The 16,687-nt window shown below is 39.3% G+C and overlaps 1 protein-coding gene across 1 annotated transcript in view; it reads left to right on the top strand.

Annotated features, from left to right (window-relative positions):
• The window catches only part of LOC124613049 (voltage-dependent calcium channel subunit alpha-2/delta-3), a 622,965-nt gene that overhangs the window by 296,760 nt on the left and 309,518 nt on the right, over positions 1-16,687 (top strand). Inside the window, exon 7 of the mRNA XM_047141624.1 lies at positions 7,650-7,842. Coding sequence (XP_046997580.1) covers positions 7,650-7,842 — 193 coding nt within the window. The remainder of the gene's footprint in view (positions 1-7,649; positions 7,843-16,687) is intronic.

Here is a 16,687-nt window from a genome sequence, read left to right as displayed (position 1 = left end):
GCAAAAAGTCTGAGGTTACTATTAATACTGTATGCAAGGTAAGGCTTAGGGCGCTAAACAGTAAGGTCACCAGCACCTTAACATTAACGATATGCCCAAGAGCACGGTGAAAATCTATTATAAAATAACAATAAAACGGAAAACCAAGTTCCGTTCCTTCACAAGAATTGAAAGGAAACCCCGATAACACGAGCTTCAGGAAACCCCGTCGAAAAATCCCGACGAGGCACAACAGAATAACTAGATAAAATCATGGATAAAATACCGAGAAAGACAAGGTTAAAAAGGGGACAGATGACTGAGGCTGGATGATTCCTTGTTAATAGTGAGTGATCGACCGTGTGTCTTGTGCTTCCGTGCAACTACTGGGCACCGTTTTTTGGTCGAAGAATCTACAGTGGATTATAGTTAAAAGAGGGGCTACCTCAGCCACAATGCTCCAAAAAGAGCAGGTGCTGTACGCAACAAGATTGAGGAGCATCGGCATGTGACTTGCACGAGATACAGGGTCATATCGAAGACTACAGTAGCCTACATTCAGTTTTGCATGAACATTTAGCTGTGAAAAACATCCGTTCCCGATGGATTCGACCGGGGAAACGCAAGATCTGTAACAGTAAACGAAATTCAGATTATTCGTACAGGCCTGGATCTAAAGCGCCCCATAGATAATATTGTGAGATTGAGAGGTTGCACAATAACACTGACAACTTAAAAAACTTTTGAAATATATTGGGCTGCCTGGAAATATTGTGCCGTTTGTGGGCGGTAGTGACAATATCCTTGCCAGTCTCTTCCACTCGACAATGTTAAACATGTGGCTATCATTGTGTTTACTATTCGTTGTGTTGAAAATGAGTTCGAAACAAGACAAAAGAGCGTCATGACGGAGTGCATCGAAATACATATGTACGGTAGGCTATCTGTCGGTGCTTTGGAATGTTAGCGCACAAAACAGAAATGTCAAGAATAAATCGTATGATTTGCTACTCACAAAATAGGGTAAAGACCGTGAAAGGACGATGCTTTTTTAAAAAATTAATTAGCGGTAGAACAAAATTATGAATAAATGAATATATGGATATTGATGTGTGTGTATACATTACCTACCAGAATACAATCGTTTAGTGCTTAGATTATTGTTGCATTACTTGTTTAACTCTGTCCCAAATACTTTAAGCTCAAACTGTACTTATAAATTCAAATCTTCGAAAGAATTCTCAGTAGCAAGGTATTGTAGCGCAACAGGTAAACACTGACTTGGTGGAATTACGTCTCTCATTATAGTACCAGTATTTTGGCTCTTGGTGATCAGGTGTAAGCGTCGGAAGAAATTTTACCAGCCTGGGGGGGGGGGGGGGGGGCAAGTCTCTAAAATTGCCATTTTTGATGTACCGGTTAATGAGTTAGTCAGTTTTCAAATCGATCATGCCACAAGAACTGATGGCTACCCACTCAATATTTCTTACACGAACATTACTTACATACTTAAAACAACAAACAAACGGTTATACAGCAATTGATAAAGTCGTACTACTGTCTCGTTGCGTTCAGCCACGTAGTACTACATTTGGCTAAACGAAAGGTTTGGCGGAGTCGGGGGAAATCACTTCTAGAAGTGCGTCAGAAGTTTTGTAACGAATAACAATACCGTGCTCCCCGGCTTTCTTGGTGCGGGGAGGGGGGGGGGGGGGGGAGAAGTGAAACAAGTACCCATGTGTGGGGACATGGCGCTGCTCCATTTTTAATGTAGGCCTATCAAATTTTGGACCAACAACGCATAAAAAGTTATGAAACTGGTACGCTCTCATGAATGATCTTTGACGCTCGTTTACTCAATTTTTCGTTCATCTTTCTTTTCTGCTTACAGCAAAATAGAGTAATTATCACAAGAGCAGAATCTTTATATTACGAACTAAAATATTCCGGCACTATATTATTGAGCAGTTTAAGGAGAACGCCGGCCGAAGTGGCCGAGCGGTACCAGGCGCTACAGTCTGGAACCACGCGACCGCTACGGTGGCAGGTTCGAAGCCTGACTCGGGCATGGATGTGTGTGATGGCCTTAGGTTAGTTAGGTTTAACTAGTTCTAAGTTCTAGGGGACTGATGACCTCAGAAGTTAAGTCCCATTGTGCTCAGAGCCATCTGAACCAATTTCCAAGGAGAACGTCTATTATTATGCAATATTATTGACCATCTAGGCACCGTTTAGGTAGCAATCAACTGTTCCGGTCTTCAAAGATCAACTAAAATCACCACTCCTAGTTTACACGACCACATTGGGTTGCGCCACTCGTGTGGAATGAGTTGCACGCAAATTGTTTCATATTCGACTGTAGACACGGCAAAACGAGTATACACTTCAGTTTCGTAGTTTTGTGGGTTCCTGAGTCGTGTCTGAAATGAAAGTTTTTGCAGCTGCACGTCGCACGAGTTGTGATGGAGTTAAAGCTTGTTGCTGCATAAGGAAAAAATAAGAAAGGTGGTTCAATTCGTGACTGGATGAAGAAAAAACGTCAGCTCGATTGATCAGCATCCTTGCTGAAATAATTTATATTGGAAGACCCAAGAAGTTCTTTTAAATACCTTAGAATGCCACCAGAACTCTTCACGTTTCTTTTAAATAGAGTTAATTACCGATAAGGAATAAAGATACTGTAATGCATGAACACTGCCGCCAGAACTGAAATTACATATCACATTGCGTGCATTACGAGGTGCGGCTAGAAAAAAACCGGACTGATGCTGGAAAAAACATTTATTTACAATTATTTACAATTTCATGTTATCTCCTTCAATGTACTCTCCTCCTCGGTCTCTACACCGCTCCATACGAATTTTCCACTGTTCATAGCAATGCTGCAGATCATTTTCGGTAAGTCCATACATTACTTCCGTCGCTTTTTCTTTTACTGCTTCAATAGTCTCAAATCTAGTTCCTTTCAAAGCTGACTTGACTTTAGGGAAAAGAAAAAGTTACAGGGGGTGGATGATCTAAGATGGGAATGTTGTGTTTTGCCAAAAACGTCTTCACTGACAACGCACTGTGAGCTGGGGCATTGTCTTGGTGAAGAATCAATGACTTTTTTCTCCACAAATCGTTCCGTTTTCTCCGTACTCGCTCACGTAGGGTAGCCAGGACGCTAATGTAGTAATGCTGATTCACTGTTTGTCCCTCTGGTACCCAATCAATGTGCACAATCCCTTTGATGTCAAAAAAAACAATCATCGTTGCCTTGAATTTCGATTTTGACATTCGTGCTTTTTTTTGTCGTGGAGAACCAGGAGTTTTCCAATGCATCGATTTTGTAAGAAGGTGGGATCACTTTCAATGTTTTCCAGGATGTCAGAACAAATCATTCTTCGGCGTTCCTTCTGTTCAATTGTGAGACACTTTGGAACCATTTTTGAACATACTTTGTTCATGTTGAAACTTTCATGAAGAATCTGCCTAACACTTTCCTTGTCAACTCCTGTTAACTCAGACACTGCTCTGATTGTTAAACGGCGATCTTGTCGAACAAGTTTACCGATTTTTTCAATGTTTGCATCAGTTTTTGCTGACAATGGTCTGCCAGTGCGAGTGTCATCACTGGTGTCTTCGCGGCCATCTTTAAATCGTTTAAACCACTCAAACACTTGTGTTCGCGATAAACAATCATCGCCGTACACTTGTTGTAACATTACAAACGTTTCACTTGCAGATTTTCCTAGTTTGAAACAAAATTTGATGTTAACACGCTGTTCTTTCTGTACACTCAACATTTTCCGACGCACAGACAAAACGTCAACTACTTAAAACAGACGCCACGGGCAGACTGAGTGCAGGAGGCAGATGAAACTCGAGCAGTAGGCGGAGCGAGAGTCACGTGACAGGCCACGCGACTTTCAGCCTTATTGCATTCGTTTTATTGTTTCACCAGTACTAGTCCGGTTTTTTTCTAGCCACACCTGGTACACTCGAGAACACTCGGCACGCTATAAAAGGCGGTTTTAGTTTGTGATGACGCTTTTTCATTAACTCCAGTAATTATTAGCATTAACAGTAATAAATATTAATAGTCTAAATTGCACTTTTTTCCTTATATCAAACAAAGAATGCGTGGACGGCGATTCCACCACCTCAAGACACTTGAATTCTACCAAAACCATGTTTTTGAGATAGGCTACTAACAAAAAATGTAAAAAATGTGTCCACTATTGGTTCGATTGCAGCCAGAAGTGTATAAAATTTAAAGTTAACGTGTTGCTTAACAAGAGTAGCGTTTAATCGTCTCAAAATTGTTATTGTAATGATCGTTGCTCGTATGATAATATCGGAAACAAGGAAACAATCGACTGAGCGCGCCGGGTTCGTCATAGTTTTGTTGTGATGCAATATTTTTTTTTCTCTTAATTCAGGTACGATGCCATAATTATCAAACATGCTCATATTCTCGTCCTTCGTTTATGTTAGAATAATCATATCCTTTATGTTGAATATCGAATGTCATTTTTCCCCTTACTTTGTTTCCTTACGCGGCCTCTTCTATGAAACTTAAGATTCCGTTAAATTAGAGTCCGGTTATTATTTCTTCGTAAGCTGGAAGAATATAATGAGAAAATGAACATTTTTTTATTTCATTTGAGAAATTGCTATGTCAAGTAAAAGAACAATTTTCGGCTACTTGAATTGAATACGGCAATTGACCCCTCCCTTAATTAAGTCCCGAATATGCTCTTGTAATATTTCTATTGATTTCACATCCATTAGAGTACTTCATCACGGAGGAATCGAACAATTTCTGTCGGACTGAATTATGTTTGCTTGATCTTAACTGGAGAGAACTGGGGGTGAGGGGATGGTGTAGAATTTCCCCTACCTGTTAAAGATACAATGGAATCTAACTTATCAATTAAATATGATGTGTTTAATTTCCTTAATCATAATCGGGAGGTGTGTGCTGGATGCCACAACCATTAGTTAAAAAATAACTCCTTTGGAATTCAGCAAGCTTCATTCTAAGAGACTGTAACCCTCAAAGAAAGAAGTGTTCCAGAGAATGTTAAAATGAATGTTATTATCATACATGACAACCAAAATATGAACCCACCGATGAAAATATTTTCTTGTCTTCTGAAAGTCACATGCAACCCATCACAAAATGCTGATCAAGGTTTTTAGATGCATACAAAATTAGACTAAGAGAGGTCACTAAAGATATACAAAGAACGGCTGCATGAATGTTCAAAAGTTTGTTTAACTAGTGTCATTGGATATACAAAGAAACCTGAACAGTGAGGCATTTGAAAATGGACATAAACTGTCCTACAAAAGCCGACTTAACAGAGTTTCAAGATTAAGTGAGGAATCTACGTCTATAGGCTACTGCAGCTTCTTTTGTATTGCTCCCAAGACTAGATTAATTACATGCAGAGAGGCATTTGAGAAATATTTCTTCACACACTCTATACAAAAATGAAATGGGAAGAACGAGAGAGAGGACACTGTGCCATATACTTTACAGTGGTTTGCAGAGTGTATATGTAGATACATAATTTTGTGCGGCTGACACTGCCATTTGATAAATAATTTAAAAACTGAGATCTAGGTACAATGTGCATTAGTCCCTATTCTGTAAGAAATACTGACAGATTGTACACTTATAAACCAAAACATTATGACCACTGCCCACTGCGAAGTTGGATGCCACCTGGTGGTGTTGCAGGAATGTGACACAGTAATAAAAAAATGTAAGCAGAGCAGACATGTATGGGAGATCACCCTAGCAAAGATGCGGGCAGGTAATGGGGAAATCCATTGAGATAATTAAATGTGGCAAAGTGCAGATTGTTGTTACGCAGAGCCTGTGAACAAATATCTCAAGAGCAGTGAACATGGTCCAATGGTTGGATTACGACAGCTCTTCACAGTGCATAGGGTTCGGAGGCTTGTCTTCTCTGTAAAATAGAATAGATGGTGATATGTAGCATCTCCGCTGGAAGAGCGCAATGCTGGTGCATGCATAGCATTCATTGTACGTTATTAAACATGGAGCTCTGCAGCAGCCACCCCCATGTTTTCACAGGTTGAGCAACAACATTGTCAGTTACAATTACAATGGGCAAGGGACCATTGGGATTCAGCCATTGATCAATGGAAATGTGTTGCCTCTTCATGCGAATCACATTTCTGCTGCATTAGACTGATGGTTGTCTCTGTGAACGCCATCATCGAGGTGAACAGAGGCTCAAAACATGCAGTGTACCATGGATTTAGGCTGGTGGGAGTATTATTATACAATGGGAAACATTCGTTGCACTTGCATGGGACCTCTGGAAGTAATCTAAGACATGCTGACAGTTGTGGACAACCTACATACCTTCATGCTTGACATCTTCCCAATGGTGATGTCATCTTTCAGCAGCATGATTGTCTTTGTCTCAGAGCCATAACTTTGTTACAATGGTTTGAGGAGCATTATGGTGACCTCACGTTGATGTCTTGGTGACCAGATTCACCTGATGTAAATCCTATGGAACCCATCTGTGTCGCTATCAGGCACCATCGCCATGTATGCAAATCAGTGTTCTGTTATTTACGTAAATTACATGACCTGTGCGTAGACATTTAATGCCACAAACCTACCAGCAAACTGTCTGACCCCTGATACGCAGAATTGGTGACATGTTTCATTCCAAAGACAGACAAACAAGTTATTAAGCATATGGTCATAATATTTTGGCTCATCAGTGTAAAATGATAGTTTCAATTACAAGGGATCAATCAGTGGCCTATTTATGTTGTAAGTGGTCAAAGTTCCTAATTTTTCCTAATTTATGGAAGAGGGAAGACCTTTAGGGAAGCTTCAAAGATAAAGTCATATTTTTAATTTAGGCCTATATTTTGTTTTGTTAGGTTTAATTATCTATTTCTTGCCCTCGTTCTAGGGGAAGGTTGTTAAAGATATTAACATTAAGAGTACATAACCCCACTCTAAACCCTAGACAAGAAGAGGCCTTCACTTCACCTGTAGCGCCCCTTGACCCTTATCTATTGTTACCTGTGTGAAAAGTTATGTTACATTACTCTAATGAATGTAACCATAAAATAGGCCAGAGTAGCTGTTCCTTTTGAGGATATCGACATGTAAAAATAGACAAGGAGAGACCTCCACTCCGCTTATAACACCCCTTGACCTCTATCTATTGTTGCCTTTGGAACATTATGCCCCCACTTGCGGCATGTGCTTGTAGATACAATTTCGTTATTTTTTGTCATTAGGTAGATAGTTACTTTGCAGATTTTATAAATTCTATAACCATTCTTTCTCTCCTGCTTTAATCTGTTGATAGTATGGAAATGACCACTGCTTGGAACTGGTTACAGCATTATGAAATGCTCGTGTGATTATGTCATTAAAAGCTTTATTACTCATTTTGTCATACTGCTACATAAACTATATCTTACCTGTTTTCTCATTGTTTCTGACACTGGAAAGATTAATGGTTCGACAGTGTGTGTCATTTTATTGTTGTGAACTTAAATAACTTGCTTGTTAGTAGAAAAACTTTAGTACAGTTGACACACATAACTGTTAGCCTTTTTTTCTCATTACAGATTATGTGTTGAAGATCATCAATAAAGAAATTGCTTTTCTTTTGCAGTACAACAAAAGTTCATTAGGCTGCCAGTGTAATCAGGCAATAATGTTGATAACGGATGGACCACCAGATAAATATCGTGAAATATTCAAGCATTATAACTTCCCACATATGCCTGTGCGAGTATTCACATATCTAATAGGCGCTGATTCTTCTAATGCTGAAGAAATGCATTGGATGGCATGTGAAAATAAAGGTAATGCATTTTTAAAAGGTAATACACAAGGCGATACACGTATAAACTCATAACTTGTAATATGTAGTGAAACTCACAAGTAGATGTATTTCATAATGAGTAAGCTGTCCCATTGAAAATGTTGCTCATTTTATGTACTTTCTGTCTTTTCAAAACAACTACATATTAATAAGATATTGTCCAGTGATTCTAACAGCACAGTTATTGATAAAATTGTGGTAAATGACTGTGAAAAACTGAAAATAAGCTACTATAGTTTTTTGAAAGACAAGCAACATTTTAATGGTCGATAAAGCTATGAGTGAAGGCTGGAATCCAACGGACATAATCAGTGAGATTTGTAAATGTGTTATATCAACCTGTCAGAAGCTTAATAGAAATGGTGCACTCCTAACTACAAGGCTGAAATGTCAGTTGCAAGTTATTGGAGTATTTGGAGAAGTAACAGCAAAAGGAAAAAAAAATTACAAAAACTAAAAGAGCACACAGGAGAAAAACACAAAAAATGTAATAGGTGTCAGAAAAAGTAGGGTGGTCATTAACTTGATGATTGTTGGTTTTCTCCCACCCGTGAAGCATGTCGTCGAAGAGTAGAGGAAAAAAGAGACGTGCAAGAATCAAGGACTCGCAGAATATGAACAGCAAAACCAAGGTAGAGGACGTGAATATGTAATGCAATATGGTGTGTGGAGAGAGCAGGAAGACTGTTGCAGTGACTTAATGATCATTCCATCAAGTGGGAATACACGGTGCAGCAACATAGTATACTTTTATTCTGAAACTATGACCCAAACCCACTGCAGTGCAGATCATGTATTCCGTGACTAATAGCCATGAATAACACGCTGAATGTCAGTCAGAAATGATGAAATCTGTGTTAAATTCTTCTTTCCATATAGCTCACACAACAGAACACATCTGTATTTAGGTTCCTGACAAATTAAGTTTGTTTTAGGAAGTACATCACATAAGATAGTGCTTTCAGACAATTTAATGTATTAAAAAAGAATAAAATATTGTGTGATAATTTTATGAATTATGAATGTGGAAAACAATACCTGATGTGACACCACTCTAAGAGCCTGAAAAACAGTAGTACCCCACCCTCAGCAACCTAGCAGGAGGTTTAATTGTAGTTGTAGGTAAAAATTAATATTTGGCACTTAAGCCCTTCTACAATAAATGCAGGCTCCGTCTTATAATGAAATTTGATGAGAGTAATGTTACCTGGTTGAAATATAACTGTATCAGTTAGAAGACACGTGTCCTCCAGTTATATATGAAAGAATCTCAGAAAGCGCTAAGTGATTTGTCTCTGAGTATTCTGACTTTTTACAGGGTCAAAGTTATCGGACAATTTTAATGTGTTGTGTGTTGTCCATAAACCTGGGGGGGGGGGGGGGGGGGGGCTCTGTGAAAAAAACTAAACTAAAATCCGCCCAAAGAGGCCATGAAGGCCCAACAGTATTGACTGTGTGCTGTGTCCTCCTCAGCCCACAGGCATCACTAGATGCAGATATGGAGGGGTATGTGGGCAGCACACTGCTCTTATTGCCGTATGTCAGTTTATGGGACTGGAGCTGCTACTTCTCAATCAAGTAGTCCCCCAGTTTGTGTCACAAGGGCTGAGTGCACCCTGTTTGCCAACAGTGCTCAACAGACAGGATGGTCACCCATCCAAGTGCTAACCCGGCTCGATAGCACTTAACTTCAGTGATCTGATGGGAACCAGTGTTAACATTGCGGCAAGGCTCTTGGCACTGGCCTCTGTGAAGGAAAACTGAATATTTTAGACTATAGTGTGTGTTAGTTTTTGCCTTTGATTTTTAGTAAGTGAGGGAAAGTCTGTTGAATTTCATGGGCACTTGTTTTAGATAATTTCACGCTTTTCCAATACCGGAGGGATGGTTTGGATTATACCCCCCAGTTTTTTTTCTTTACGGTAATGTTCCAGACAGATCTCACATTTTGTTGGTTCTGATAATTTTCTTTGCTTTTCTATTCCTACATTTTTGTATTTCAAACATTCTTATTGTTTCACAAATTTATTACGTAATTCATTCAAACCATCAGCTGTGGTTAAAATTCTCTTGTTTCGACACAGAATATTTTAATTACCAAAATATCCATCGTTTCCTTTCACTTGAATTTGGACTGATACCAGCCAGCATTAGTATGAAACATCCCTTCACACTGCCAAGAAAGAAAGATTTAAAATTGAGTTGTATTTCTTATCCAACATTTCTTTTTTGGTATGTTTCTCCTCAGTTTTCCTCTTGTCGACTGCCTGTAAATATTTTTTGGTGCTCTAAATTATCACATGCAGAACATGAGTCATTCCTCAGTAATGCTTAAGTGTTAGGGATTCCCAACTAGTTCAGATTAAAGGAAGACATTGATTCAATTCTCAGGCATTAAATTTCATGTTTAGAAAATCAGTTATGCAGGAGGATCAGACAGAAAAACCATTATTTAACAACCACACAAACCCTCATATGGAGGGCATAGAAATAGGCATTCCTAATGTTGAGAAACAGCTGAAAGAGTTAGAAACAAAGAAGTTGTGAGGCCTAGATGCTGTTCCAAAGTGCTTTTACAGAGAGTACTCTTCAGCATTGGCCCTTACTTAGCCTTCATTTATCATTAATTTCTCAGCCATTGGGGAATCTTAAGTGGCTGGAAAAAGCACAGGTAATTCTTGTATATAAGAAGGTTAAAAAGAATGAACCCCCCCCCCCCCCCCCCCCCCCCAAGTTACATACGAATGTCTTTAACATCAGTTTGCTGCAGAATTCTTGAGTACATAATAAGTTTGAATGTAATAAATTTTCTTGAGAGAGGAAAGCTTCTATTCATAAGTGAGCTTGGATTTAGAAAGCATTGCTTTCATGAAACATGGCATGCCCTGTTCTTGTACAATATCCTGCAAATGATGGATGATGGGCAAGAGGCATATTCCATATTCATAGATTTCGGAAAAGCATTTGACACAGTGCCACACAGCGCTCAAAGGACTGAGCATACAGAGTAGGTTGTCAGATATGTGAATAGCTCAAAGACTTTTAGGTAATAGATCCCAGTATATTATCCTGGATGGTGAGTGTTTATTGAAGGCAAAGGTATTGTCATGAGTGTCCCATGGAAGTGTACTAAAACTGCTCTTATTCTCTGTATATGTAAACAGTCTGAAGGATAGGGTGAGCAGCAACCTGCTGCTGTGCTGTAGTATATGGGAAAATGTTGTCTCTGAGTGTCTGTATGAAAACTTAAACAGAATTTTTATTTGTTTTTATGACTGCCAGATTGCTATAAACGTGTGAGAATGAAAGTGAATGCAGGTGAATAGGTGTGTTGCTTGACACAGATACTTCAGTTAAATTTCCAGCCGTAACATTAGAAAACTGGTACAAAATGGAATGAGCTTGTAAGGTTGATTGTCGGGAAGGGGAATGGTCGACTTCAGTTTTTTGGGAGAATAGTAGGAAAATGTAACTCATTCGTAAATGATACTGTGTGCAGAAAACTTGCACAACCCATTCTTGAGTGCTTCTCAAGTGTTTGAGATTCCCAGCAGGCCAGATTGAAAAAAAAACCATGAAATCAATTGAGTGGCATGCTGCTTGATTTGTTACCAGTAGATTCGACTGACATGCGAGTTTTAAGAAAATGCTCTGAGAACTCAAATGGAAATATTTTGAGGGAAGAAGGTGTTCTTTATGTGAAACACTATTGAGAAACCTTAGAGAGCTGGTATTTGTGACGGGCTGCAGAATAACCCTACTGTCACCAACATACATCCTGTGTAATAATGGTGAAGATAGGATTGCACAGATTAGGGCTTATACACAAGCTTGTAAACAGACATTTTCCTCTGACTCCATTTGTGAGTGGAAAAGGAGAGGGAATGACTAGCAGTGGTACAAGGTACACTCTGCCATGCATCAAATAGTGGCTTACAGAGTATGTATGTAGATGTAGATTTTTTTACTGTTTGGATCAGTCAGCGTGAGAGTGTTAGAGAACTATTCTGTGAGCTTGGATGGGAATCCTTGGAGGGAAAAAAGATAATTTTTTCACTGAATGTTATTGAGGACGTTTAAAGAACCAGAATTTGTGACAGACTTCAGAATGATTCAGCTGCATCCATCATTCATACTGTATAAGGAAAAAATAAGGGATTTCAATAAATAAGACCACTGTGATTATTAGATGTCATTATTGGAGAACATGACTGGTTTCACAAATTAAATTTGCATCTTCAGGTCAAAAGAGTAAGGTTATGTTTAAACAGGATAAAGCCATTTCCAACATTTATATCCAGCTACTTAAAACTTCTGGCTTACGAATGTGTCTATGATAAAATGTATTGGGGGCTAAAGCCATCTCCAACCTCTACTGTAGACAGCCCTGGGAAGAAGCATTGATCATTCATGAGCCAGGAGTTTTAGATACCTGGAATGACTTAATCCAGCTTAAATACAACCTTAATCTTTTGATATGAAGCCCCTGAATATGCAAAACCGGTCGTGTTCTCCAATAGAGAATTCTAACAGTTGCAGTGGCCTTGTTTATTCAAATCATGGGAAATTTCAGCTGTGGTTGCCCTACATATACAGGAGTGTGCTCAAAATAAGGTAGTTTAAGGATTGTACAGAGGTACACAGGCAAACATTTTCCCCTAAGCACATTTGTGAGTGCAACAGGAAGGGGAATGATTATAATGGTACGAAATTCCATCCCTTAATGCAGTGTACAATGGCTGGCAGAATATATATGTAGATTTACTTTTTTGGTGGCATGTAATATGCCCTGAAATTTACTTATTGTGCCTGCCCTAAGGTTGTTTCAATATATCATATCTTTTATGAGCTATTTGCTGTCTGATAATGGAATTAAGGAAATGAAGAGTGATGAGAATGTGAAGCTTTGTTCATGACATAAGCCACAGGAAACTTACTGCAAGCTCAGCTCACCAACAGGACAGTTGTAATATAAGGTACCTACCAGATGACCCCATTGCATATGTTCAGCGCATGCAGGAACCACTTTGCCATCACTGCCTGCATCTACTCGGCCAGACAGGGCAGTATGATTGCATACACTATGACCCAGCTGCCTGACTGCCCTTGTGTGGCCTTTTTGCCCACCCCTGCCCACCTGTTCCCGTGAACACATGGGCATTCGAGCTGGCACTGCCAGCCTCAAAGTATCTAGAGAAGCTACAGGAAACCTAAATTCACATAATTAGATAGGGACTTGAAGCTCATTTCATCTAAATGTAGGATCAGTGCCTTAAACATTATAACACTGTTCTCAGTAATGGTAGCAGAGTTATTAGCATTAAGCATTTAAGAGTCTGACAACTGAAAATTGATGTTATCTTGAATTAATGATAATAAGAATGGAAACTCCCCACGATACTCAAACAACAAAAAGAGGAGGGCACAAGAAAGCTATATAAATAAACTTTATAAATGTATAGGCTTCTGCAGCCACTATCAGTCTCAGTAAGATTCTCCAAGGTGTATTGCTGCAACATCTTATAAAATACTTAAAATTTTGTAAGATGAAAGGGCAGTAAATCCACTATGATTTTAATGCAACTTACATACTATGTCACTTTCAGTAATCTGACAATGTAAAATCCTAGGGGGAATGTAAGCGATGATCTGAGGTGATGACCTACTATGTAATGTATTTGCAAACTGAAGAGTGAGCAGAAGTGTCTCCGCAGTATCTACCTCAATATGTCACAGAGAGCACTACAGTCTATTTCACAAAGTTTTACTAACTCTTCTGCAATGTGCCTTTTAACTCAGTGGGAACACATTGTGCAGACATTTCCAGGGAGTGTTTATTGTCCACTGAATATGTTAACATTATGCAGAATTAGATACTGATGTGGTGAACAAAAGAATCTCACATGATCAGAATCCATGTAAATCAGCATATGCAACAATACACAAATAGACAGGAACTGTTTTCTGTATAGCAGTTGTTGCATTCTTCTGGGAATGGCTACTTTCTCCAACACAAGTACTGCATGCTCTCCATTTTACAGACAAAGAGAAAGAGACTTCTCAGAGAACACTATGAATAAGAATCCATACATGTATCTTCTTATTCTTTTCGTCAGTGTGTACCCCATCTGGTAGAGGCTTCATTCAGGTTTTGGCCAAGGGAGAGCACCACATAATTGTAAGTCATGCAAACTTCGTTCTGTGTGCTATCATATTTTAACTGTTTGTGTATAATATTTTCTGAGTTTGAAAGTGGGAACAAGCCCAGCAACGACATGGATGAGTGCGGAAAGTGGCCAGAAAATCATACTCAGGCTGTCTATGCATCAGCCATGGTCGTTAATCTGCCACAAGGATTTGAACCAAATCTGGCTCACTTCCTGTCTCTCAAGGTAGCATACTGTATGTTGCACTAAACGAGCAGGTGAAGATCCATAGATAACAAATCTAACTAAAAGAGAAAAGAAATAATCTGAGTACAGTTAATGGTGTGGGGACATGGATGCACGTAGGCATAGGACAGAGACAAGTGGAGATTGAGGGCAGGAGTTTCCAGCAATGAAGCATCATTAAGAGGCGAACTCACATTTGCAAAATGCAGTGGCTATGCCTTCAGGAGGTTAACTCGTGCTGCTGACTACAGTCGTTCATATACTCTGCCTTACCAAAAATGTGAAGCACGAAGAAGACAGGGTTGGGTGCCCATATAACTTCATACATACACACAATTGCCAGGTATGTAAATTTTATTTTTTTATTTATTTGTCCATAGTCCATTTAGTACAATAGTATTAGACATGTCAAAATAGGATAGAATAAGGTGAGGATGGGGCAGGAAATTGGCGATGGCTTGATAAAAGGAACCTTCCCAGTATTCATCTTAGTTACAGGGGAAACCTTGGAAAACCTCAAGTCAGGATGGCTGGTCCTCTCAAATGCGAGTCCTGTACATTAATAATGGAGTAGCCACCTCTCTCTCGGTCATGATTGGAAGTGATTCATAAAATACATTGTCTACATTGTGAGTACAACATGCACAGTAAGTAAATAAATGAAAAAGGAAAATAAAAGAACTACAGAAAAAGTGTGTACACATGAACAAATTTACTTAACAGTGCAGAAAAGTACAAAATGTACAATAAGTCAGTCAATGATGTAGGTGGATCGTGAATCTTTGATTTAAAACACCCCTCAAGAAATAAAACATGTGAGCGCATTGTGTAGCACTGCTAAGAAGTATAAAGCACAAGCACACGAAAACCTGCCATCACTATAATCATCATTATTAGGCTAGCACAAGATCCTTCTCAACAGAGGTGTATCACACTGCTTCTGAAACAGAGGAAACAGAAAACCAACAGCAGAAATGTTCTCTGCAAAGACAAACACAGCACTGATGTCCATCAGTTAGCAGAATCAAAAGAACCCAACAGTGAATGAAGGCCTAGTAATCCTATAAGCTAACGTATTCATTTACATTGTAAAAACACTGTTCAACAAGATATTATTTTAACTCTGATCTAAAAGCCATTTTTGTCTCAAACAGAATACTAAATGTCTTTTTCCAAAGCTGTTTCACAGAGGAAGACTGCACTGTAGTTCCTTCTCTAGATTGTCGTACAGATGACAAAATGGTAGATATCGAAATAGACGACAAAGGGGTAGAGAAACAATTAAAATCACTCAAAAGATGAAAGGCCGCTGGACCTGATGGAATACCAGTTCGATTTTATACAGAGTACGCGAAGGAACTTGCCCCCCTTCTTGCAGCAGTGTACCGTAGGTCTCTAGAAGAGCGTAGTGTTCCAAAGGATTGGAAAAGGGCACAGGTCATCCCCATTTTCAAGATGGGACGTTGAACAGATGTGCAGAACTATAGACCTATATCTCTAACGTCGATCAGTTGTAGAATTTTGGAACATGTATTATGTTCGAGTATAATTACTTTTATGGAGACTAGAAATCTACTCTGTAGGAATCAGCATGGGTTTCGAAAAGACGGTTGTGTGAAACCCAGCTTGCGCTATTCGTCCACGAGACTCAGGGGGCCATAGTCACGGGTTCACAGGTAGATGCCGTGTTTCTTGACTTCTGCAAGGCGTTCGATACAGTTCCCCACAGTCGTTTAATGAACAAAGTAAGAGCATATGGACTATCAGACCAATTGTGTGATTGGATTGAAGAGTTCCTAGATAACAGAACGCAGCATGTCATTCTCAATGGAGAGAAGTCTTCCGAAGTGAGAGTGATTTCAGGTGTGCCGCAGGGGAGTGTGATAGGACCGTTGCTATTCACAATATACATAAATGACCTTGTGGATGACACTGGAAGTTCACTGAGGCTTTTTGCAGATGATGCTGTGGTGTATCGAGAGGTTGTAACAATGGAAAATTGTACTGAAATGCAGGAGGATCTGCAGCGAATTGACGCATGGTGCAGGGAATGGCAATTGACTCTCAATATAGACAAGTGTAATGTGCTGTGAATACATAGGAAGATAGATCCCTTATCATTTAGCTACAAAATAGCAGGTCAGCAACTGGAAGCAGTTAATTCTATAAAATATCTGGGAGTACGCATTAGGAGTGATTTAAAATGGAATGATCATATAAAGTTGATCGTCGGTAAAGCAGATGCCAGACTGAGATTCATTGGAAGAATCCTAAGGAAATGCAATCCGAAAACAAAGGAAGTAGGTTACAGTATGCTTGTTCGCCCACTGCTTGAATACTGCTCAACAGTGGGGGATCCGTACCAGATAGGGTTGATAGAAGAGATAGAGAAGATCCAACGGAGAGCAGTGCGCTTCATTACAGGATCATTTA

Source organism: Schistocerca americana, chromosome 4 (assembly GCF_021461395.2).
Source record: "Schistocerca americana isolate TAMUIC-IGC-003095 chromosome 4, iqSchAmer2.1, whole genome shotgun sequence".
NCBI lineage: Eukaryota > Metazoa > Arthropoda > Insecta > Orthoptera > Acrididae > Schistocerca > Schistocerca americana.
The sequence above is the reverse complement of the archived record's forward strand: the minus strand, read 5'-3'. Positions and strand labels throughout refer to the sequence as shown.